The sequence below is a fragment of the Pecten maximus genome, chromosome 19 (assembly GCF_902652985.1).
Source record: "Pecten maximus chromosome 19, xPecMax1.1, whole genome shotgun sequence".
In the NCBI taxonomy this organism is placed as follows: Eukaryota; Metazoa; Mollusca; class Bivalvia; order Pectinida; family Pectinidae; genus Pecten; species Pecten maximus.
Genome location: NC_047033.1, coordinates 525040 through 552861, shown reverse-complemented (window position 1 = coordinate 552861; position 27822 = coordinate 525040). Strand labels below are relative to the sequence as shown.

The 27822-nt window shown below is 36.0% G+C and overlaps 1 protein-coding gene and 1 long non-coding RNA gene across 2 annotated transcripts in view; both read right to left on the bottom strand.

Moving 5' to 3' along the window:
* Positions 1-27822, bottom strand: part of LOC117318205 (neurobeachin-like protein 1) — a 152254-nt gene that overhangs the window by 115801 nt on the left and 8631 nt on the right. The window contains exons 3-15 of the mRNA XM_033873240.1: positions 18117-18278; positions 14621-14702; positions 12490-12608; positions 11780-11853; positions 9864-9946; positions 8582-8761; positions 7484-7592; positions 6948-7054; positions 5631-5714; positions 5383-5481; positions 4702-4945; positions 4216-4319; positions 2264-2365 (exon numbers count right to left, since the gene is read on the bottom strand). Of these exons, the coding sequence (XP_033729131.1) occupies positions 2264-2365; positions 4216-4319; positions 4702-4945; positions 5383-5481; positions 5631-5714; positions 6948-7054; positions 7484-7592; positions 8582-8761; positions 9864-9946; positions 11780-11853; positions 12490-12608; positions 14621-14702; positions 18117-18278 (1549 nt within the window). The remainder of the gene's footprint in view (positions 1-2263; positions 2366-4215; positions 4320-4701; positions 4946-5382; positions 5482-5630; positions 5715-6947; positions 7055-7483; positions 7593-8581; positions 8762-9863; positions 9947-11779; positions 11854-12489; positions 12609-14620; positions 14703-18116; positions 18279-27822) is intronic.
* LOC117318210 lies at positions 24474-26117 on the bottom strand. Its single transcript, XR_004530310.1, has 2 exons — positions 25380-26117; positions 24474-24827 (listed from the first exon to the last, which is right to left on the bottom strand). It is a non-coding gene; the product is annotated as an uncharacterized LOC117318210 (long non-coding RNA).

Below are 27822 nucleotides of genomic sequence, written 5' to 3'. Positions count from 1 at the left end.
AACACTTGCACCAAAAACTTAACGCAGAAATATTCCAAGTCCAAAAATTTGAAAATTCTGGGTTTTTTTTTTTTTAAATCTTTTAGTTTAACTCTGGCAGGGGATAGCCTAACCCCATAGGGACTCTATTGCCAAATATAAGCACCCTTGTACAATTATATAGTGATGCATTAAAACCTCTTAACATTTGCACCAAAAACTTAACGCAGAAATATTCCAAAAATTTGAAAAATTCTGGTTATTTCCCAAAAAAATCTTTTAGTTTAACTCCGGCAGGGGATAGTTTAACCCAAGAGGGAGTTTATTACCAACTATCAGCACCCTAGTACAATTATAAAGTGATGTATTAATACCTTTCAACACTCGCACCAAAAACTTAACGCACAAATATTCTAAGTCCAAAAATTTGAAAATTCTGGTTATTTCCCAAAAAAATCTTCTGGTTTAACTCTGGCAGGGGATAGTCTAACCCCAGAGGGACTCTATTGCCAATTATCAGCACCCTAGTACAATTATAAAGTGATGTATTAATACCTTTCAACACTCGCACCAAAAACTTAACGCAAAAATTTTCCAAGTCCAAAAATTTTCAAAAATCTGTTTTTTTTCCAAAAAATCTTTTAGTTTAACTCCGGCAGGGGATAGTTTGACCCCCACAGGGACCATATTACCATAAATTACTATGCCTTTCAACACTTGCACCAAAGATTTAACATTTGGAAAACCAACGCCGACGCCGACGCTGACACCGACGCTGACGCCGGAATGACAACATAAGCTCTCATTCTTCTTCGAAGAGACGAGCTAAAAACACAGTCAAATCAAAACGTGATACACTAAAACAGTTAGATCAAAACGTGATACACTAAAACAGTCAAATCAAAACGTAATACACTAAAACAACGTCTAATCAAAACGTAATACACTAAAACACAGTCAAATCAAAACGTTATACACTAAAACAAAGTCAAATCAAACCGTAATACACTAAAACAAAGTCAAATCAAAACGTTATACACTAAAACAAAGTCAAATCAAAACGTAATACACTAAAACAACGTCAAATCAAAACGTTATACACTAAAACACAGTCAAATCAAACCGTAATACACTAAAACACAGTCAAATCAAAACGTGATACACTAAAACAGTCAAATCAAAACGTTATACACTAAAACACAGTCAAATCAAAGCGTGATACACTAAAACAAAGTCAAATCAAAACATAATACACTAAAACAACGTCAAATCAAAACGTAATACACTAAAACAACGTCAAATCAAAACGTAATACACTAAAACAACGTCAAATCAAAACGTTATACACTAAAACACAGTCAAATCAAAACGTGATACACTAAAACAGTCAAATCAAAACGTTATACACTGAAACAAAGTCAAATCAAAACGTAATACACTAAAACAAAGTCAAATCAAAACATTACACACCTAAACACAGTCAAATCAAAACGTAATACACTAAAACAGTCAAATCAAAACGTGATACACTAAAACAACGTCAAATCAAAACGTAATACACTAAAACACAGTCAAATCAAAACGTTATACACTAAAACACAGTCAAATCAAAACGTAATACACTAAAACATAGTCAAATCAAAACGTCATACACTAAGACAGTCAAATCAAAACGTCATACACTAAAACAAAGTCAAATCAAAACGTAATACACTAAAACAACGTCAAATCAAATATTAAAATTATTATATAACAGTCAACATATCAAGTTGTCGGGAATCAAACCAAGCACTTTAAATTTTGAAACACAAAAAAATCTGACAACTCTAATAAAAATCATTTTCAAATTTGATATAAAAAGTCTAAAGGCCACATCCAATCAGTTTAATGGCTTTTAATTTTTGATAATAAATTTATCAAAAAATATATCACAATTTGCACTATCTGACTACTGTACTTCAAGAAATATTGAAGTATATTTTTGCATAAAATGGGAAAGAAATTGGATGTTTTGGGTATTTTGTTGTTTTTTTTTTTCCTTTTTTTTCATCATATATAAACAGCAGGCAATATGTTAAATTACATCATTTTAATAAAGCCTTTTAGTTAATTAACAATTGTTGCATTTTATCATTATTCTTGTAATAGTAGTTTTGTTACCAAACGAATGCATTCATATTTAATAACTTACTATAATAATAAACTTAAGAATAAACACTGGAGCTATTAATCATGATCCCAGATTCCCGAGCTTTAACGTGACTTAATTATCATAGACACTTACATCTGCAGTGTCCTGAAGGTTGAAGAAATGCAGCGCTCCTTCTTTACCCTCACGGCGAGCCATCGTGGATATAGCATGCATCAGACGACTGCAGTATGTGTTCTACAACATGGAGGAGTTTGTACTTAGTCCACCATATGTGTGATCAATACGCCAATATCACTACAGAGATTTGTCCATAATATTTAATACTTTATACCATATATCAAATAAACTCAGGGAGCCAAAACAAATTCTTTGACTGAATGAAGGAGGTGACCTTATTGAAGGACAATTATACAGCATTTGTAACAATATATATTTTCTGTGAACTACAACAGATAGGTATGTGTTTATTAAAAGGTATGGACTAATTACCAGGTATGGACTTACATGTATTACCTGGTATGGACTTATTACCAGGTATGGACTTATTACCAGGTATAGACTTATTACCAGGTATGGGCTTATTACCAGGTATAGACTTATTACCAGGTATAGACTTATTACCAGGTATGGGCTTATTACCTGGTATGGGCTTATTACCAGGTATAAACTTATTACCAGGTATGGACTTATTACCAGGTATGGGCTTATTACCAGGTATAGACTTATTACCAGGTATGGGCTTATTACCTGGTATGGACTTATTACCAGGTATGGGCTTATTACCTGGTATGAAATTATATCACCAGGTATAGACTTATTACCAGGTATGAACTTTTTACCAGGTATGGACTTATTACCTGGTATAGCCTTATTACCTGGTATAGCCTTATTACCTGGTATAGACTTATTACAAGGCATGGGCTTATTGCCAGACATGGGCTTATTGCCAGGTATGGACTTATTACCAGGAAATAATTTCAAAGTAGAAATTAAAAAAATACACAGATTTTTAGATAACTTTTGTTTAATATCAAGAACTGCTGTAAAATAACAATATCTCTTAAACATATTTATTTTAAAGACTGTTGTAGTCTATGAAACAGTTTAAATTCCAAGCTGACTAATACTGGGTATATTAAAACTATGCTCCATTTTTTAATTATGTATGTAAGATAAAGTTAATTTGCTCAATAAGCCTTACCTCAGCATAGTAGGCTACCTACAGGAATCTACTGATACTTAGCTGATAACTTCCCTTACCTTTCCTTACCTGATAACTTCCCTTACCTTTCCTTACCTGATAACTTCCCTTACCTTTCCTTACCTGATAACTTCCCTTACCTGATAACTGCCCTTACCTTTCCTTACCTGATAACTTCCCTTACCTGATAACTTCCCTTACCTTTCCTTACCTGATAACTTCCCTTACCTTTCCTTACCTGATAACTTCCCTTACCTGATAACTTCCCTTACCTGATACCTTCCCTTACCTGATAACTTCCCTTACCTGATAACTTCCCTTACCTTTCCTTACCTGATAACTTCCCTTACCTGATGACTTCCCTTACCTGATAGTTTCCCTTACCTGATGACTTCCCTTACCTGATAACTTCCCTTACCTGATGACTTCCCTTACCTGATAACTTCCCTTACCTTTCCTTACCTGATAACTTCCCTTACCTTTCCTTACCTGATAACTTCCCTTACCTGATAACTTCCCTTACCTTTCCTTACCTGATGACTTCCCTTACCTGATAACTTCCCTTACCTGATAACTTCCCTTACCTGATAGTTTCCCTTACCTGATGACTTCCCTTACCTGATAGTTTCCCTTACCTGATGACTTCCCTTACCTGATAGTTTCCCTTACCTGATGACTTCCCTTACCTGATAACTTCCCTTACCTGATGACTTCCCTTACCTGATAACTTCCCTTACCTGATGACTTCCCTTACCTGATAACTTCCCTTACCTGATAACTTCCCTTACCTTTCCTTACCTGATAACTTCCCTTACCTGATGACTTCCCTTACCTGATAACTTCCCTTACCTGATAGTTTCCCTTACCTGATAGTTTCCCTTACCTGTTTCTCCTCCTCGTCCAGCCTCAGTAGACCTATCAGTTGTTTTAACTCTGTCGCGGTGATTGACTGGGTCCCAAGGGATTCCAGGAGGCTGATGAGGTGGCCTAGGATAAATCACGGTTCAATGAGAATCAAACTGATTATATAAAGGTATAACATGTACAATACCCAGCTACATTAAAACAACTTTGGATACCCAAACTGTACTTAACATAAACAAGTTAAACAGCTCACATATAGACATCTTACCTACAGCTTTCTGATTGGTCTGTTGTATACAGACAGCTTTCTGATTGGTCTGTTGTATACAGACAGCTTTCTGATTGGTCTGTTGTATACAGACAGCTTTCTGATTGGTCTGTTGTATACAGACTCCTGGATATCTTACCTACAGCTTTCTGGTTGATCTGTTGTATACAGACTTGTGGATATCTTACCTACAGCTTTCTGATTGATCTGTTGTACACAGACTTGTGGATATCTTACCTACAGCTTTCTGATTGATCTGTCGCTCTCGGCCCAGCACAGTTAAGATGGCACTGATCATCCCATTGTTACAGCAGTTCATTTTGTTGTTATGTCCTCTCCCACAGAGCGTGCTCAAACTCTCTGACAGCCAAATCTGGAGGTCATGTGACTGGATGTCTGGCAACCAACATAGCAACATAATGGCCGCTTGTGTGTTATGCACGTTGAGTTCTTTTGAGCTGTCAAAATCATCCTCCACAACCTACCAACAAATGCAACAAATCAGATTAAAGGCAAATTCTTCAGGAAACACGCATTAAAATGACAGTTTTTAAGACTAGAATTTTTTTCCTTGCAATGTTGAAATACCATTCACTTATCTCATCGAAATTAATATACTTTTTAAGCATAGATTTTATTTTGTTCGAATCAATACATCAATATTTTATCAGATTTTCTTCATTTCTTCCAAACTGTATGTAATGTGTTGACGATAGTTTACATAACTGGTTTTCTGGCACATCCTGCCACAGACAGGATCAGTTATAACATCTGACCTGACAATAGATATTCAACACACTGCTAATGTGCGTTTTATAATTTGCAATCCCCAAGTAGAAATTTTTATTTTGATAAATGCACCAAATGCTGCTGCAGTATATATGGTATGAAATAAAGAGTTTTATAGACGAAGATTACCAGATTTAAGACTGCCTTTAATAGCTCTATTGATGGTTGTCCGAGACTCTTCAGCGCTTCCACAAACTTTGTGTAACCAACCCTCAGATGGAACCGCTCCTGGTAAAATAAATATAATCAATATTCATGATGTTAAATGATTTTGATAATAAAGATTATTTACAGTAACCATACATAAACTTTTCCCTCCTTTTCCTCCTCAATAGTCTACATTTCTGACTCCACCACTACAGCAGTTCTATACAAACCTTGGCGTTTACAGAACCAGACAGTACTGTACTCATCACCCGCAGTACAGACATGGCAAGTCTCTGGGCCTCACTTCCAGTCAACTGTAAATATAAACAGCAAATCTGAAATAATTTCTTCTTCCATGGATTAATTGATAATTCTACAATATTTTCTAATTGTTTGATGTGAATCATGGAATTAATTCATAAAAGGTCACTCAACAATTTCAGTAATACCTGTTGTGAAAATATTTCATATCATGTACAGTAACTGTTTCACTGACAAGGTGAGGTAATCTTTTATTTTCACTACTCTGAATAGTGTCTTTTAGCTGGTTCAGACTCCACTCTTAAAAGTGTCTTTGAGTTAAGACACCACTCTAAAACTGCCTTTTATGTAAGACACCATTCTGAATAATGTCTATTGTCAACACATCGCTCTAAAAAAGTGTTTTGGTGTCTGAAATGTGTCTATTAGTTAAGACACCACTCTGAATAGTGTCTATCAGTTAAGACACCACTCTGAATAGTGTCTATTAGTTAAGACACCACTCTGAATAGTGTCTATCAGTTAAGAAACCACTCTGAATAGTGTCTATTAGTTAAGACACCACTCTGAATAGTGTCTATTAGTTAAGACACCACTCTGAATAGTGTCTATTAGTTAAGACACCACTCTGAATAGTGTCTATCAGTTAAGACACCACTCTGAATAGCGTCTATTAGGCAAGACACCACTCTGAATAGTGTCTATTAGGCAAGACACCACTCTGAATAGTGTCTATTAGGCAAGACACCACTCTGAATAGTGTCTATTAGGCAAGACACCACTCTGAATAGTGTCTATTAGTTAAGACACCACTCTGAATAGTGTCTATTAGTTAAGACACCACTCTGAATAGTGTCTATTAGGGAAGACACCACTCTGAATAGTGTCTATTAGTTAAGACACCACTCTGAATAGTGTCTATCAGTTAAGACACCACTCTGAATAGTGTCTATCAGTTAAGACACCACTCTGAATAGTGTCTATTAGGCAAGACACCACTCTGAATAGTGTCTATTAGGCAAGACACCACTCTGATTAGTGTCTTTCAGACAGACACCATAGGGTAAGGTCCAACGTAAGCTAGCTCAACACCGAGGAAGGTTTATAGTGTTTCAAATTAACAAAAATTTGTATACACATCCAATACAAACACTTATCAATGAAATTTTAATAAAATCTAAAAAGAATTATGAATTAAAATTACAGTTACTTATGACAGTAGATGGTGAAATTAAATAGTGAGCATTTTATACAAGGAATCAGGTAAATCAATGGATCAAACTTACAGCAGTTTTTTGTAGAAGTGATACAAAGGCATCAAACGTCCCACCACTGACCATTATCACCTGTAGGGCACTTTTATCCTGGCAAGCCAGCATCTCGTTAATGGCACCTACAAAACATACAGGTAAGACATTACAGGAACAATAAACAGGTATATCTAGGGGGCTGGGCTGGGGGTGGGAACTAAATGTTTCAACCAGCATCTCCTTAATGGCACATACAAATCATACAGGTAAGATGTTACAGGTGAAATATACAGGTATATCTAGGGGGGAACTAAATGTTTAAACCAACACCTAGTACTTAATAACAGCTGTGTAAGGATACACTGTAGTGTGATGATCAAGAGACACCAATAACAGCCCCAAACATCAGCTAATATATAATCAGTTATTAACAGTGGCCCAACAAGCCATGATCCAACACGTATTAACTTCACTCTTAATGTTCTATTACACAAGTTACAATTTATAAAGCACCTGCCATTTAGCTTAAAGATGAGACTGTAAATAAAACATGTCTATTGCTTATCTCTTACCTATCATGGCAATCTGCATTCGAGTTTCATTCTCATCCTCTGGCTCCATGTCATTCTCCAGTAACACCTGCATATAGCCCTCCATCACCTGAGAAACCTCAACTTGTCGCTATGGAAACATAAATTATGTCGTATCAACATCAAAGTATCCATAATCTTTCAAGAAAATTCAGTAGTTTGCAGCTGTAGAAAATTTAAACTTGTACATTTATTAATAAATCTCTGTTCATTATCACTAATAACCTTCTTAGTTCCTGAAATCTTGTTAAATCTATTGTCTATTTTCAATAATAGGACTTACTGTGCCTTACAAGCAAATTACCTTCTGAAGCATGAAACAAACATAAAAAAAAAGTTAAAAATGGTCAAGGTCACCTTACCTGATTTGGTATAGCCAGTGTATCATGTGACTCTAGATAGGGGTCATGGTCACCTTACATGATTTGGTATAGCCAGTGTTTCATGTGACTCTAGATAGGGGTCAAGGTCACCTTACATGATTGGGTATAGCCAGTGTATCATGTGATTCTAGATAGGGGTCAAGGTCACCTTACGTGATATGGTATAGCCAGTGTATCATGTGACTCTAGATAAGGGTCAAGGTCACCTTACGTGATTTGGTATAGCCAGTGTATCATGTGACTCTAGATAGGGGTCAAGGTCACCTTACATGATTTGGTATAGCCAGTGTATCATGTGACTCTAGATAGGGGTCAAGGTCACCTTACGTAATTTGATATAGCCAGTGAATCAAGTGACTCTAGATAGGGGTCAAGGCCACCTACGTGATTTGGTTTAGCCAGTGTTTCATGTGACCTTAGATAGGAGTCAAGGCCAACTCATTTGATTTGGTATGGTGCAATGTATCATGTGACTATTGGGGTCAAGGTCACCTTACCTGATCTGGTATGGCGCCATGTGACTATATGGGTCAAGGTCGGGTATGATGCTGTGTATCATGTGACTATTGGGGTCAAGGTCACCTTACCTGATATGGTATGGCACTGTGTGTCATATGACCACTGGGGTCAAGGTCACCTTACCTGATCTGGTATGGTGGCGTGTATCATGTGACCACTGGGGTCAAGGTCACCTTACCTGATCTGGTATGGCGGCATGTATCATGTGAACCATACAGATGATAGACTTGAGAACAAGTTCCTTCAGACTCAGCAGCTCCTGTCGTTGTTCATTGGTCGGACCCTGTGTCTTATCGAAGGCCAGCATCTTGAGCAGGACATCAAGGGTAGCAGGTGTGATCACTTTTAATGCATTGGACTGTAATAAATATTTTAACATAATTATCTACGGATGAATCCTCAACAATGGGCTCAACTGTAATTTATTGTAAATTATGAACGGTTTATTAAGTGTGGTGATCAAATATACCCCCTCTTCTACAGTTAAGGTTTAGGTTACATTTTGGGGAGTGCTTATACTTTTAGCTTTAATATTTCGAAATTGATGGTTCTGTAGAAATGAAGTCAGCAGCGGCTTTTTTGATGGGCAGGGGATTAATTGAGGATCAATACCAAAAAATGATATTATTACACTTAATGAATAGGACTGAATGACTTGACAGTAATGGTGACATCCATAATTTTGTATATAATGGCCCCAAACATGTATACATAGCTTACCGGGTCACCACACATAATGGCCCAAAACATGTATATACATAGCTTACCGGGTCACCACACAAAATGGCCCCAAACATGTATATACATAGCTTACCGGGTCACCACACATAATGGCCCTAAACATGTATATACATAGCTTACGGGGTCACCACACATAATGGCCCCAAACATGTATATGTAGCTTACCGGGTCACCACACATAATGGCCCCAAACATGTATATACATAGCTTACCGGGTCACCACACATAATGGCCCTAAACATGTATATAAATAGCTTACCGGGTCACCACACAAAATGGCCCAAAACATGTATATGTAGCTTACCGGGTCACCACACATAATGGCCCAAAACATGTATATACATAGCTTACCGGGTCACCACACAAAATGGCCCCAAACATATATATACAAAGCTTACGGGGTCACCACACATAATGGCCCAAAACATGTATATACATAGCTTACCGGGTCACCACACAAAATGGCCCCAAACATATATATACAAAGCTTACCGGGTCACCACACATAATGGCCCAAAACATGTATACATAGCTTACCGGGTCACCACACATAATGGCCCCAATTATGTATATACAAAGCTTACCGGGTCACCACACATAATGGCCCCAAACATGTATATGTAGCTTACCTGGTCACCACACATAATGGCCCCAAACATGTATATGTAGCTTACCTGGTCACCACATACAATGGCCCTAAACATGTATACAAAGCTTACCGGGTCACCACACATAATGGCCCCAAACATGTGAAGCTGTCGAAGTTTTAGGTCTGTATTGAAATTTCCACGTTCACAACAATCTGCAGATGAAAACACAACAAGATTATAATATTTTGTATACATTAATTTTTTTTTGGCTTAAATTGATTATTTCAATATTGTTTTGTTTTTTTTCTTGTTTTGTTGGTTTTTTTTGGGTTTTTTTTGCATGACACACCCATGTTCACATTGATTCTGCTCCAGGACAATTTGCCGAACTGGAGTAGTATACTGTAGAACATAATTTGGTCCATTATCCTGACAGGCTAGGTTTGATATATGAATTATAAATGAAGAGATGAACATTTAGTTAGTAAATGTTCAGGTTGGTAGTAAATACTTAAACAGGATGAATTAACATCAACCTGAATCAAACACTGTCAGACAGAATTATTATAATTTATCATTACAAGGTAATCAAACACTGTCAGACAGAATTATTATAATTTATCATTACAAGGTAATCAAACACTGTCAGACAGAATTATTACAATTTATCATTACAAGGTAATCAAACACTGTCAGACAGAATTATTACAATTTATCATTACAAGGTAATCAAACACTGTCAAACAGAATTATTATAATTTATCATTACAAGGTAATCAAACACTGTCAGACAGAATTATTATAATTTATCATTACAAGGTAATCAAACACTGTCAGACAGAATTATTATAATTTATCATTACAAGGTAATCAAACACTGTCAGACAGAATTATTATAATTTATCATTACAAGGTAATCAAACACTGTCAGACAGAATTATTACAATTTATCATTACAAGGTAATCAAACACTGTCAAACAGAATTATTATAATTTATCATTACAAGGTAATCAAACACTGTCAGACAGAATTATTATAATTTATCATTACAAGGTAATCAAACACTGTCAGACAGAATTATTATAATTTATCATTACAAGGTAATCAAACACTGTCAGACAGAATTATTACAATTTATCATTACAAGGTAATCAAACACTGTCAAACAGAATTATTATAATTTATCATTACAAGGTAATCAAACACTGTCAGACAGAATTATTATAATTTATCATTACAAGGTAATCAAACACTGTCAAACAGAATTATTATAATTTATCATTACAAGGTAATCAAACACTGTCAGACAGAATTATTATAATTTATCATTACAAGGTAATCAAACACTGTCAGACAGAATTATTATAATTTATCATTACAAGGTAATCAAACACTGTCAGACAGAATTATTATAATTTATCATTACAAGCTGGTAATCAAACACTGTCAGACAGAATTATTATAATTTATCATTACAAGGTAAAGTAACTAGAACTCTAATTACAGATCAGTAAGGGCAACATCTTGGACCAAGTGACCTTGACCTTTAACCTGGTAAACTGTTTGTAACCACTTCATGTTTGATTAATGATCTCATAAACTAAATAAAATAAAATTAACCATTGAATGAAGTTGATAAGATTAAGGATGTTGTTTGCTTATGTATGTACATGTCATCCTTATGTCACATCGCCAGGGCATTAACTCTGTATAATGCAACACAGGACCCAACTTCAATCCAGAACATTTCATAATTCTAAAATTTCCTCAGAAGTAGAACTAGATTAAGCTACTGATGGACAAATTAAGTATTAGCTGTCAGAGACAACTGAATTTGACACTAACAAACCGAGTTATCAATATGGTCCTTTTGGAAAGGACCAGTATAGGCTTAGCCTGTTGTTTAATCCATTTATTTATCTTTAAGTAATTGTACATACATAATAATGAAATATTTTGAATTTAATAAGTAATACATGTTCAACCCACTGAACACAAGATGGAGTCATGATGTATATATCGGTGGTCATGTGTGATGTCTTACCATAAAAATAAGGGACAACTTCTACATGGAGAGATGCTGGTCTATATTTGATTCTACTTCTGTCTACTGTCCATCTACAAGGAAATGAGAGTATGTTACAACAAATTCACAATCTACAAGGAAATGAGAGTATGTTACATGTACAACAAATTCACAATCTACAATGAAATGAGAGTCTGTTACAACAAATTCACAATCTACAAAGAAATGAGAGTATGTCACAACAAATTCACAATCTACAAAGAAATGAGAGTATGTTACAACAAATTCACAATCTACAAAGAAATGAGAGTATGTTACAACAAATTCACAATCTCCGATGAAATTTCCAAAAATGTGAGACAACTTACACATTATATTTTATGAATACAGAAACATGTCACTTTTCAATACCATAAATTAAACAAATGACAATTAAAAGTCAAAAACTCTCTGCTACTGTTCCTAATGGCAATAAAAATGAAATTTCAATGTTTAACTTTCAAATAAGAGTTTTCATATCATAGATAAGCAGGAAGTATTTTAGAAATTAATTACATGTATATGAGATATTTTTTCAATAATTTAGATTTTTTTTTCTTTCAAAAACCACAAATTATTTATTCTGCATTCTTCTTAATATTTCCTTAGAAATCTAATCAATGATTTATGACTGCAGGCTAAATTCAAGATAACATTCTATACACTTTGACATTTATACAGTGACCTACTCTCTAATCCGTCGACGCCACACAAAGAACGGATCATACAGGCACTCAAAGAAGTGAACGGTTAGTTTCACAAAGGTAGACAACTCTTCCCTTTCCTCTGCAGGCAAGTCAGATGACATCTGTAAAAACACCAGGTTTATTTCAAAATTTCCAAGAGGCAAACAATTGTTCAATGAGATTTAGGTAATAAAATAATTTTGACTATCAAGATATTAAACTGAAACGAAATTTATAATTATCATAAATCAAATCTGTATGGATTTTTAAAACATTTTCATAGCTGAGGGGCAAATCTAGAGTTAGCGTGTAACAGATTAATGTGATATAGCTTATCTAGGGTGTGTACAATCCTCATCATCCACCAAGCTGTCATGGCCGTAACTGGTTATCATTCATCAACACATGTAGTGACACTGGTCGACAGTCACACATCAACACATGTAGTGACACTGGTCGACAGTCACACATCAACACATGACTGACATGTAGTTACACTGGTCGACAGTCACATCTGTTATTGTTACATAATCTTACAATTGGAAATTATGAAATATTTTTGTGAAGGTCATTATAAGTTGATGTGATAAATTGAACCTGATTTAAATCTATCAATTAACAGTAACTGTTGCTGTTTGAATTTGATGTGAAAAATGTATAAACACTATATTGACCGTGTGCCACCAATTAAGCATATAATACGCATATACCATCAGATGAAGTTCTATGATATTGTAGTCCCCATCAGCAATGTTTTTGAAGTATCTAATTAGACCTGTAATTTCTGTCTATGATACTCAACTACATTACACTGTTATACAAAAGACCTCATAAAGGGGCCGAGAGTTGTCAGATTTTGCATTAACAGTGTAACATAGAAACGTAGAGGACAGAAATTACAAATTATTGGTGTTGTACAAATTAAATAATAGATTTCTGGACAATCCTCCGTATCACAACTGACCACAGGGCCGACATCCTCACTCATATATACATAGTCTGACAAAATAATTTCAATCATTCTAAATGGAACAAAAATTGGTAACTGAGAGTGTCAAAGCAAACATGAGACAAAACAATTAATAAGTAATCACAAAATGAAGGAATATGGGACATCATTATAGATGTATCGTCAAACCTAGAGTCCCCTTACTTAGTAAGGGATTTATCTGGGGTATGTAAACTTATCTAGTATATCTTGTATATATACATTGTTCCCATCTAATACAATCAACAATAATCACAGAAGATATACGTACCTGTTCAATGATCGCCATGCCGATGTTATACGTACCTGTTCAATGATCGCCATGCCGATGGTATACGTACCTGTTCAATGATCGCCATGCCGATGTTGTACGTACCTGTTCAATGATCGCCATGCCGATGGTATACGTACCTGTTCAATGATCGCCATGCCGATGTTATACGTACCTGTTCAATGATCGCCATGCCGATGTTGTACGTACCTGTTCAATGATCGCCATGCCGATGGTATACGTACCTGTTCAATGATCGCCATGCCGATGTTGTACGTACCTGTTCAATGATCGCCATGTCGATGTTATACGTACCTGTTCAATGATCGCCATGCCGATGGTATACGTACCTGTTCAATGATCGCCATGCCGATGGTATACGTACCTGTTCAATGATCGCCATGCCGATGGTATACGTACCTGTTCAATGATCGCCATGCCGATGGTGTACGTACCTGTTCAATGATCGCCATGCCGATGGTGTACGTACCTGTTCAATGATCGCCATGCCGATGGTATACGTACCTGTTCAATGATCGCCATGCCGATGTTGTACGTACCTGTTCAATGATCGCCATGCCGATGGTATACGTACCTGTTCAATGATCGCCATGCCGATGTTGTACGTACCTGTTCAATGATCGCCATGCCGATGGTATACGTACCTGTTCAATGATCGCCATGCCGATGTTGTACGTACCTGTTCAATGATCGCCATGCCGATGTTGTACGTACCTGTTCAATGATCGCCATGCCGATGTTATACGTACCTGTTCAATGATCGCCATGCCGATGGTATACGTACCTGTTCAATGATCGCCATGCCGATGTTATACGTACCTGTTCAATGATCGCCATACCGATGTTATACGTACCTGTTCAATGATCGCCATGCCGATGTTGACAACATATTTCACAAAGCCACAGGCTGCTACCATAGGCACATTGTCACAGTTTCTGGAAAAAGTGGAAGTGGTCACATCAGACCTAAGATAAAATATGGACTGTTTCTTCTTTAAATAAAAGATCTAAGATGAAATATGGACTGTTCTCTTTCCTTCCTCTAGCCCACACACATAACACCTCCTCCTCATGTTATTTAACAATTATGTACTTCATTTCTGTTTTCTATAACAATATCCTTAATTTCTAATCATTAAGGGTTTAATGACTTTCTGTGTTTTTTGTTGATGATTTGCCTTAATATGTTACTTAAAATGATTTAATTTAGGAAGAAAAATCAATAATCATGTATATATGACTATCACTGTTTTCTTGGAGCAAGAAAAAATAAAATATTCTAACAACATTCTACCTCTACACCTAGCATGAGTCGGTGATGGGAAACAAGTATACTTTTAATACTGGCCTTATATTATGATACATTATGGTATATAACTACACATGTTCCCTGCCTACACATACAGAAATACCACAGGTCTGTCTCATATTGACCCCTGACTGCCCCCGCCCCCCCCCCCCCCCCCCCCTACCACATCTATTTTTTTGCGGTTAGGGTTAGGTTTTTCGCCGTGACATTGAAAACCATTGCCTTGTTTGAGCTCAGACACACACTAAGTTCAAAAACCTTTTATCTTTTAAATGATTTTAAATTGTAGCTGATAACTGATGGACAAGAGCTGCCTGGACATAATTAAACTTGACCAAGAGATGACCAATACAGAGGCCTGAGGAAAGATTATTACACAGTGGATTGCTCGAGATATCTAAACAATGATCTTTAATTATGTTCTAAATGCTGGAAGTTGAACCCACACCTCGGGCACTAATACTGATTAATAAAAAATGTTACCTGTGTGTATCCACCTAGATGTACTCCAAAGAATGAAGAGGTTTTTTTTGACAAAATCTGTAGTTATATATGCAGACCACTAAATAAAACAAGAATTACACGAAAACACATGTCTCACCTGTCCCAATATGTCAATATATAGTTTCAAGCAAACTCAAAAATTACTTAAAATTTCAGTGTTTTTCCTTAAAACAAACAAAAAACCTCCATATTATAGTATGGAAGCATCCTGTATAGATTAGACATGGAAATTGTGTAAATACTGCTGCATTGCATGGGGGAATTGCAAAACAAATATCAAGTTTCACCAAATAACTAATTCTCAAAATTCAACTAGAACTGTCGCCAGGATGGCTGACTAATACCCCCGCAATCTGCACGAGTCAATGGTGAATTGGAACTGTTAATAAGAGGCTAACTAAGATAACCCAGTAATATAGTGACCAGTTGCCATAGCAACCATAATTTTGAAAAAAAAGAAAGTGGCATGCACATCTACACATGGTCCTCTATATTTGTCTGAAGTTTCATTGAAATCGGCCTTTCGGTTTAGATGGAGTTGTCCGGACAAACTTAAAGTTATGGTTCCCTATCGGAAAACCTGTTTATAGTGACCAGTTGCCATAGCAACCATAATTTTGTGAAAAATAAAGTGGAATGCACATCTACACATGGTCATTAATATTTGTGTGAAGTTTCATCGGAATTGGCCCATCGTTTTAGGAGTAGTTGTCCGGACAAAATGCGTTTCCAGACAGTTGGACGGACAGACAACCTGATTCCAGTATACCCCCCCCCTAACTTCGTTGCGGGGGTATAACTACAGGTAAACGTGTCATTTTTACCCCAAAAATCACTCTTTCTGAAAAAGTGAATGGAAAACACATCCAATACATGATAGAATTTATACCAGTTGGATATTAACTAACTTATAAACCAATAGGAAAAGCAATATACCAGTTGGATATTAACTAACTTATAAACCAATAGGAGAAGCAATAAAGATTTTATATCAATTCCTCAAAATCTAAAGGTTTTCAACTCATTCAGTCAATAATTGAAATTCATTTTGAGATATCTATATACTACAATGCAATTATATTCCAGGTTTGGTTGAAATAACATTGATACTTATTTCAAAACGTGAGCTAGATACAAACTTTTAAGTCCAGATTGCAAGCATCCCTAATTTCCAGTCATTTGATCATTAATTCTGGATAATATTAATTCTGTACATGAGGGCTTTGTTGAGATTTTTGTTTGACTACTATGTGATCTATCTAGATAATATTCTGTACATGAAGGCTGTGTTGAGATGTGTGATCTATCTAGATAATATTCTGTACATGAAGGCTGTGTTGAGATGTCCATTATGTGATCTATCTAGATAATATTCTGTACACGAGGGCTGTGTTGAGATGTCTACTATGTGATCTATCTAGATAATATTCTGTACATGAAGGCTGTGTTGAGATGTCCACTATGTGATCTATCTAGATAATATTCTGTACATGAAGGCTGTGTTGAGATGTCCACTATGTGATCTATCTAGATGATATTCTGTACATGAAGGCTGTGTTGTGATGTCTACTGTGATCTATCTAGATAATATTCTGTACATGAAGGCTGTGTTGAGATGTCCATCATGTGATCTATCTAGATAATATTCTGTAGATGAAGGCTGTGTTGAGATGTCTACTATGTGATCTATCTAGATAATATTCTGTACATGAAGGCTGTGTTGAGATGTCCACTATGTGATCTATCTAGATAATATTCTGTACATGAAGGCTGTGTTGAGATGTCTACTATGTGATCTATCTAGATAATATTCTGTACATGAAGGCTGTGTTGAGATGTCTACTATGTGATCTATCTAGATGATATTCTGTACATGAAGGCTGTGTTGAGATGTCTACTATGTGATCTATCTAGATAATATTCTGTACATGAAGGCTGTGTTGAGATGTCTACTATGTGATCTATCTAGATGATATTCTGTACATGAAGGCTGTGTTGAGATGTCTACTATGTGATCTATCTAGATAATATTCTGTACATGAAGGCTGTGTTGAGATGTCCACTATGTGATCTATCTAGATAATATTCTGTACATGAAGGCTGTGTTGAGATGTCTACTATGTGATCTATCTAGATAATATTCTGTACATGAAGGCTGTGTTGAGATGTCTACTATGTGATCTATCTAGATGATATTCTGTACATGAAGGCTGTGTTGAGATGTCTACTATGTGATCTATCTAGATAATATTCTGTACATGAAGGCTGTGTTGAGATGTCCACTATGTGATCTATTAGATAATATTCTGTACATGAAGGCTGTGAATATAGTAGATAGAAATATTGGTTAAAGTTTGATCAATACTTTTTGGACAATGGATCTGAATGCAAAACTTCAAAATGAAATGTTGACACTGCCACCATCGCCATTGGAAAAAGCAACTTCATCGCAGGCAAGACAAACATTTAATATACAGATCACTATGTTAAAACATTGGAAGAGCTCAACTATAATCTAATTTTGGTGTAGTAATTACCTGCATATGACAATAAGGCACTGTAAGATGGACTTGGCTAGTGTTAGGTGTGACGCAGCCTTCTGCTGAACGTAGACCTCGCTCGTCTGGGACAGATGGTTCCGGAACACCTCAAGGATGCCATCAGGTAGTCTAGTCATGTGGGGTCCTTCATCTGAAAACCTGTTTAATGGAAATAATAAAATATCAATAGGTTTTTGGCAGGTGTGTCAAACAACAAGAGGCCCATTGGCCTTTTAAACAGTCACCTGAGGTATTAAGGTTTTTGATTTTAGCATATTTAACCCCCTTGACCTTGAATGAAGGTCAAGGTCATTCATTTGAACAAACTTTGTACACTTTCATCCCAGCATACAACAGGACCATAATCAGGCTTTTGGACCTTTCATTGGTTACACTGGGGAATACAAAAATGGCATTTTCCTCGCCCGAAAGGCATTTATTAACATTTTCTTGAAAAATTATCTTCGGGGCGAGGATAATGCCATCAAGTTCGGAAGAATCGCTTTTTATTCAGGAAAATGACATTGTCCTTAAAAAATGCCTCCTGTCCGAGTAAATTGCCATTTTGGTCCGAGGAAATTGCCATTTTCCCGTCACGCCCGAGTGCTGCCAGGATTTACCTGTGCAGCGGCGAGACGGCTAGCTGGCAGCATACGGCCGACCAGCTCGTTATCGACACACGTGTACGATTGACAACGCGGCCGACCACCACTGCATGTCGCGTAATCGGGCTTTACATGGAATGAAATCCTAAAATAAAAAAAAAAGCTGTAACAACCATGCTATTAATAAACGTATCCGATATTTGCCTTACCTTTCTTATTTTAAATGGCACGGTTCGGTTCACGGTATTTTTTATCTCGCATCACGGTACGCTCATGATTCGGGCCGTCTCCGATTTTCTGCGCGGTAATTTGTATCGCCCATTTAAGTTTGATTTATATAGAAACTTTTCTGGATCCGTGTTCAAAACAGGCGGTTTAAATTCATTTTAAATCGTTTCAGAATCAAAATTGTCGAGGCGAAGTGTTCCCGATCTACTGTCAGGAATCCTGTATTTTGATTGGCTGATGACGACTCACAGATCTAGGTTATTTCCTAACCTGAATAATGTTTCTCGCTGCTGCATTAGAGGCGTATTTTTGCTACAGATCGTACGGCGTACACCAATCATGCTTATCCTGCGTAAATCCCGGAGCTCTCCACACTTTCAAGACCCCGACAGGATAAACTAATGGGGCACGCTGTACCGTCATATCGTATCGCGAGACAAGTATCTACCTATCGTATCGTGAGGGAAGCGTATCGTTGCAGCACTAGTTACAACCACATGATATTAATAAACATATCTAATATTTGCCTTTTCATGCCCGATTTGTAAATGGCTAGGACCTACTCATTATAGTTTTCCGTAGTTTATTGTGCACTGTTGAGACCGAATCAAAGTCTGAAATTGAAATCTCTACAGTACAGTGACACTCACGAAAACAAAAGGTAGCTTTTTTTTTAAGATGTTCGTTCTTTTCTCTACTGTATGTATTGCGCCGTGTCCCATATTATTATTTTTTTTTACTGCAGAACATGGGTGAAAATACGTACGCCGTGTACGGTTCGTATTTGCAGAGACATAGATATATGTCTCTGGTATTTGTTGGGACTAAATAAAATTCCGAAGTTCCGAACAACAAAGATATATAAATGCAGACGTGAAGATTTGTCCTTAATGTGCATGCCAATGTCCCTATATGTAATAGTGCGTTCACATCGGAATAACATAGATCTATATCATGCTTGTTTATTCCAAGGAGGCCTCCACATTGTTTTCCCACAGCTATTTATCGGAAATGTATACATGTATGTTTTTCTCTGTATATATAATCTTGTGAAAGAGAGAATTGAAATAAAGATTAAATGTCAGCCAGTGATTCCCGTGTTCGTTTTTAAGAGGTTTGTCGCCCGGCCATAAGATGAATGCGATTTTGTTTGGTGCGTTAATGAAAAAGCCCCTCAGCGTAAGCTGGATACAGGACATCATTTTGAACGTTATTTCCTGTAATTTATTGTACTTAAAACGTATACATATGTATAAATGTTTGAAACTCAAATAAAAAATATGGTGCATGTATTGTATTTTACACGAAAATGTTCGTCTACGAGACGGGTTGTGTTTTAAATGTGTACTCAAGTAGACAATCGTTAACTCTTTGAAGGGATAGGGACAAGGTCTATTAATGTGACAAACATAACCGTGACGTAAAATGGCACAGAATATTTGACGTAAAATGGCACAGAATATTGCATTTTCAAGGCGTCTTTTCCATCGATTGACGTTATGGGTCATGGTATGCTTTAATTCACATAAAGACAAGTTTCATATCGCGTAAAAATCAATACTGGTGGTTTTTTTTTCAATATCCACGCCATTTCACGTCACGGTAATATTATGTTAGTCATGATAATAGGCATGGACCCTGTTTACGTTATTTCTTGTAATTTTCTGATTATTACTGTTACTTGAATTACATTGTATTGTTTTTGCTCATTGTTTTGGATTCCAATACTCGTAATATTGAAAATATCAGGTTCGTTAGTTTTTGCGTTCTATTTCTTACTCAGAATAACTTGCACTTGAAATGTCTCCTTGTCTTGCTGTAGCGTAACTTAACATTTTTGGGCACGGATGAAGGGCACAACATGTTGTACAATGATTAATCATTATATCTCTGTATTGAATTTCAGTGAAATGATACCTTTGCCTTACAAGAGAAGTTCTGCCATGGGCAGTGATCTCTCCACAAGCCATGACACTGCAACCACCAAGAGAACGTCGTCCTTCGACGCAGATATCTCAGAATCTCTCTCATACACGACGATACGTCCTGCTACGGCCGTAACTGCTATCTAAGTGGATTCTTGACTCATCTTTGAACATAAAACTACCCGTCAATTGGCGGATATTCCTACAACACCACACTTATCGTGCTTGTCTGTTGATTACTTTAATGCTGAGATAGAAAATTTCCACTTACATGAAAAAAAGTCAAAATCATAACTTAACCGATTTACCCCGTATCATTCACGGTAAAATGTAAATGAACTGCAGCGACGACAACAGGCATATATGGATGGGTAGTGTAAAATTCATATTTAATGTATCAATTTTACTTTATTTCATATGGTATTGATTGTTTAGTCCAGATTATCGGTGGCCTATGTCAGGATAAGCGGGAAATGACCAACCCGCTTTATATATTTTTCTTATCTTAATATATATATATCATCGTTTACACACAATTGGATATGGCAAAAGATTTTTACCAACTTATAAAATCCCTTTCCCTAAAATTCATATTACAAAGATAGTGAAAGCGACACATTATATTTATGATTACAAAGAAAGCAAAGAAAGTGGTAGGAAGAAAGACATATCTAGAAATATAAGATTAAGATGAAGATACTACATAAGGTTATATCATAAAACAATGTTCTAAACGATCTACACAATATTTATCTTTAAATACAATTAAAAACTTGTACATGTCGTATTCTTACACATCCAATACATTATAAACGTCAATAATCCATTGTCCACTAAAACACTTACCATAGTTCCTTCATCGGATCAAATGCATGAGCCAATAATTACAGTACAATAGACCGAAGATAATCCGGACACTGTTGGTCCGAGCACAAACCGTCTGGATTACGAGTTTTCCGGACTGCTGAATTTCGTGGACTTTGTGAATAAATTTGTCGAGAACGCGATATTTCCCTTGATTACATACACTTGGAAACGTTTAATTGACAACTCATCAATGATTTGGTATGTTTTTGTGAATATCAATTTTACATGTTTCTTTTTTTTATTATTGTTTTGGTTTACGTTTCATTCCTTCTACAATTTTAAATAAACGAAATTTAAAGAGGAACATCATTTAGGGTTAGGACTAGTCATGGTGACCTTCAAACAGTACACATGAGCTACGTCCCGCTACTATACATTTACGTAATCATTACCCTACAGAATGTAAAAGTGGCACAAAGGTGTTTTGTGATGTTTACTCCAGATCAATAATAATCTTTTCTTGGTTGCGTATGTTTTTATGGACTCGTTCTAACTACGGAATAGCATTTGTTGATACCCTAGTTATCAGTTGCTTAAGGTTTGAAACAAAAACAGGGCCAGTCTATAATCCGTTCATTAAAATCGAAGTAGTGAAAAACAAAGTACCGTTACAAAAACTGAGCTGCACAGGTAAATGCCTGGGGCCAAGACCTCGCAGCGGTTGCTTTGACAATGTGTAAGCGGGCAAGCTGATCAGTTGTCGACATGGATGACTGACCCGAACTTCTCTCCACGTTGTTGAAAATCTTCCGGATTAAAATTGGAAGTAAGAAATGTGTGATTTCATAGTGATCAATAAAATCTGAAATCTGTAAATGTTTAAAATAAATGCTTAAAACGTCAATAAATTAAATGAGCTTGGACCTAGACAGTCGTGAATAGTATATACTAGCTGTCCAATCGGAGAGTAATATACTGTGCAATGCATGCAGCATTTGTTAATTGACATCTGCATTTTCTGAAAACGGAATCTTATCTTTTTTATTATGAATCAAAGTAACCTGTTCACGTTATGGGTCATGTGGATCTTTTAAACTAATAACTTTCCTTTAAATCAATGAACATTATTATTGTTTAAAACTCGATTGATAAAATGACTGATAAAATAAACGAAAAAAGACCATGTTTGATAGACAAAAAAAAGACTATTGGTATTGGCAACAAACTAAGGCAGACTAGAGCTACAAGTTGGATTAGAGACTACACTTTATTATATTTGTGCACAGAGTCGTGAAGATCGGCCTACCACCACTTCTTCTATACCCGGAGGCTTAAGTGAAAATTGGTCATCAGGTGTGTCAATCGGAACACCTGGTGAGGTCACTCTGCATTTCAATTAAATAGGTTATCCACAGGGGTCTATTTACAGCATTGATTTCAGTAAGTTTTTAATGATGTTTTTCTTAGCCAAAATTTGAAGAAAAAAAAAAGATATTTCAAAGTGAAGTTAGCAATGCAGATATAACCATTTATGCAGATTTCATTATAGGGAAGTTATTTCAATGTTTAATTAAATCATTATTCAAATTATTACAGCCTATAACTAAAAGGTTTAAATTAAAGTTTAAATATCCTTTTATATGGATTTGCGTTAATAATTTTGTTATAATAAAGAAACGATACTGGGCCTTGCATGAACTTACCCTGATTGTCAACACAAAAAGTATAAATCAGTATTATCAGTTTTATGAACAGTAAGTGTGTATCATGGTCTACCTATTTTTCCTGTGAAGTTGCGTGTACAATAAATCCCAATACCCAGTTAAGAGGCGGAGCTTAGTTGTCCAATAACTTCACATACTAGGAAGTTGTTGTACATCAAAGTGTACACTAACTCCCCAAATTTGGATGTTATTGGCTACCGAAGGTATACAGCAACGTATACAGTCAAAAACTCACAGAACCATTAGTTTATTTCCGTAATTTTCAACTTTAATGAAACAAAAACTTCAAGGCATACAATCATTTCCAATTTGTCTATGCAAAAAGTCAAGGTAAGTTCTATTTAATGTAATTATTAAACTTCAGTGTCCTCATGTCAATCCGATCACAGAAAATTAAAGCTGAAGACGGTGTCCTCTATATATACAGTGAAACCTCACCTTACGACCACCCCGCTATTACGGGCACTTTTTTTTCAGTCCCGATTTTTTCTCTCTATATCTTTGTATTGGTCGCTTCACTATTACGACCACCCCGCTATTCCGTATTATGACCACCTTGTGCAGTCCCGACGACCACTAATTAACGTTAATTACCCCCACAATTATGACCAGTTGGTCGTGTCTAAAAATTTACCTGGTGTACCGAGCCGTGAACAGCTTACGGTAATTCGTGTCAAACTGGCCATTTGCGTGTGTATACGTAATTATCGATCTTTTGTTTACTGACCAGTGTATCCACAGGTGAGTAGAATGGCTATTAATCTCTTAGAAAACTTTGCACTGACCGGAAGGTAAAATAAACATCCAGTCTTTCATTGTTCGTAACAAGCCAGCATGTGCCGGATTTTGGTTTTACCGTTACGTGTGATCGCCCTTCCTAGGTGGCGCTGTGACGGATTAATACACAAGTGATCAGATTATCTAAGCCTATCTGGGCTTGAACATTGTAATAACCGTACATTTTTTTTTTTTTATTAATCATGGTATTAAAATAATTATGTAGCTGTTGGTCGTTTTAAGACCCAATTACATACAGGTGAGTAAAATAAACATTGTAACGTTTGATTTTTTTTTCTGGTCAAGCGCAAGTGTTTACAGCGATCTCGATGTTTTTGTATCAATGCCGAATAGGGTCTGTAGTACATAGGTGTTATTAAAACTTGAAAAAAAACATGTTTGTTTACAAATATTATGTATACGATTCCCTGTTCACAAATTTAACATAACGCGTAACAGTTGTCCAGTTCGCCGCATTTGTACAATAGTGTAAGTTGTGTGTAATTTCCTTTCACTTTCACATGTTGTTTTGGTTTGTTTACACCGACGACCTGACTTCCATAACAAATGGGGGTTCCTCCGAGAAGTCTCCTGTATACACATCATTGTACATATCAAAGTACTCCGGAATACATCGGTCACCTGCAAGTCAGTGGGGGAAAACAAGTTATTACTAGATGTTATCCTATGATAAAGACATGGTAGGATGGGCTAACAAGTTGTCGTATTCGACATGGTTTAGAAAGGTTTTAAAAAAAGATTCTCGAAATATCAGACATAACTCGCATCTCGAAAAAAGAACAATCTAATATATTCTCATAGAATTCAAGTTTTTTAATGACAAAACATTATAGAAAAATGAATTTACTTGAAATCAAGTAACTTTTGAAATCATTAAATCATAATCGATCTAGGTCAAATTGATTTAAATAAACTACATGTTCATGCTGAATCAATAGGGCCACAGCACAGGGACTCGTTTTGGGGTTTTCGAGCAATATATTTTTTATTCATTGATTACTCCTTTTTTTAACGAGATTTCAGAATGTGTATGATTATTTGCTAAATATTTAGTGTCGTGCTAATCCCGACGTCCCTATGTACCATCCAAATAGATATTTTTTTAAATCGGGTTTGAAGAATTATTTGATTTTCATCTTTACCGTTATCTCATTTATTTAAGAAATAACTTACCTTCTTGGTTGTAATAATGTCTGTTCTTGCTGGTAATTTGGTGTATTCCAGTCCTCCTAAATATGTTTTGCATCCCCTTCCCGTTAACTCCCGACAGGTGTCAGCGACATGTCGGAAATCCCATCAAAAACTTTCACTTCGTTTTCTATATCCTTGAATGCTTGAGATAACACAATGTCGTCAAAATCATCCCCTTGTAATGAAAGGAAATCCCTGTACTTTAAACTGACCATTAAGCTAGCTGAAGGGGTTGACATCCTGCTGCTTACCGCTTACAAAGTCGGGTGCGCATTGAACTACATGTAACTGATATTGTTTTTGGCGGGAAATGTACTCCTAATTGATCGTTGATTGCTTTTGGCGGGGAATTCACTCAGAAACCCGAGATAATTCTGATTGGTTTTTAGAAGTTTAATGACAGCCGATGGACGGGCCATGACACAAGCCATTTTATTGAATGTCCTAGACTCGTGTACACTTGATATTTCGGTGGGCGTTACTCGTTCGCTACGCGAACTCGTAACCGCCCACCGAAATATCTCGTGATACACTCGTCTAGTCATTCAATTACTATAACTTAAGCAACCGTTTTATAGTGACGATTTGTCTGCCTCCCCCTTGGGCGGTTTTTATAGAGATTTAAGGCGGTCGCCGATAACAGTACACACGATAGTCAACAATTCATCTACCCGCTCGCTCAAGCGGAACTAATCTACGTTTAGAAATGAAACAGTCGCCGGTCAGTGCTGTCTATTAAATCGGATAAAACGTCAATTCTACCATGTTTGCTAAGCACTTTTTCACTTCAAATGACTAGATTTTGTACAGTTGTTATTGTTACAGGATAAATATAATTCATGGTCAGTGTCTTAAAATATACCCACTTTTGTCTTTCTGTCCCGATAACTCGGATAACTCGAAGATTTCTCGTGGTTCCACTGCATTCGAAAATTCAAATTAAAGTACATGTTGGGCATATTACAGGTAAAATACTGCATACTGGTCTTCTATACATGCATACATATACATGTCTATATATATATATATAACAAAACAACACAGCATCAATGTTTTATATATTTTATTAAAAACTACATTAAATCACTACTACATTTAGTTTATGGGACTTACTTTGGTATGCCATTGTTTTCAATCTCTTCATCTGTCCATCATGTACGTTCACTTGTCCAGATATCTGCTTCAATGGTTTTCGTTTCAAATTTTGTAATGAGAATGACAAATTGAAAAATAGAATTATAGTTATGTAACTTTATAAACAATATGGTTTTACGTTATTACGGACTTAAGCTACCAACACTTGGACATCATTACGTCGAATGTGACTTTCCCGCATACAGCGCTGTATTCATTCAGGCCGGATAATTTCCGCGTCACGATCGACACTACAACAAGAAAGCGTCTCTACTAAAAAAAATACTAACCAAAGTTTACAGTAGAAGATTTGGAGACATGACACTACCAATGTCATTCGACGCAGGACGGCATACATCTGACAGTAACGATGGAGTTCGCCTTCTCAAAAAGTATAGAAAATGCAATCCAGACGATGAGGCAGAGATAGGTATTATCATAAAAAGGCCACCCACCCACCACAGCCCTTTTAAGGGCCACGCAGTCTCCTTAAAAAGCACTAGTGTTTACTCGAAAAAAAAATCCCGCAAAATTCATTGCAATAAATACATCGGCATTCTATATTGCGCAGAATACGGACGTTTGTAGTACCACTACTAATAATAGATTACGTAATTATGACTTTCAGCAATGCATTTGGGCACTTTCTAATATAATGCTAATTATAAGGAATCAATCTCAATAGCCTTTGAGGTCATTTTACCTACTATCTTCAATGTTACACAAACATCAAAAACGTCACATAATCTATTCGTAATATATCTTTTTTTTTATTTTAACCAACCTTAAGTCATAGTGATCTGAATAAACAATGCGAATCTTTTAAAAAATGTCTTCATTTTAAATCTGTATTTATACTCAAATAAAATCAATTAAGTGTGTTTTTTTGCCCGAAATGAGCATGGCTGTCGATGGGTAGTACACTAAAACAAACAAATTTCAGATACAAGTGTTTAATCGGTAAAATTTTGAAATTCTTTAAAGTTCTTTGTAATTATCACAATTTTTTATTGCATAGAACATAGTAAGATTGTACAGCTTTACGCCATGTATCATTGTTATCATGTATATATATGTGATCTCTTGTTACACACGTTAGTGTGTCAGAGTGATATCAATAAAACCTTGAAACCTTGTAAACCAGCCTACAAATATCAATCTATACGAGATGAACCCTTGGCTGTAAAATACATCTTAGTGATAATTCGTTGTAGTTTACAAATCAGACTTGAAAAGGCAAATATTAGATATGTTTATCAATATCATGTGGCTGTAACTACTGCTGCAAAGA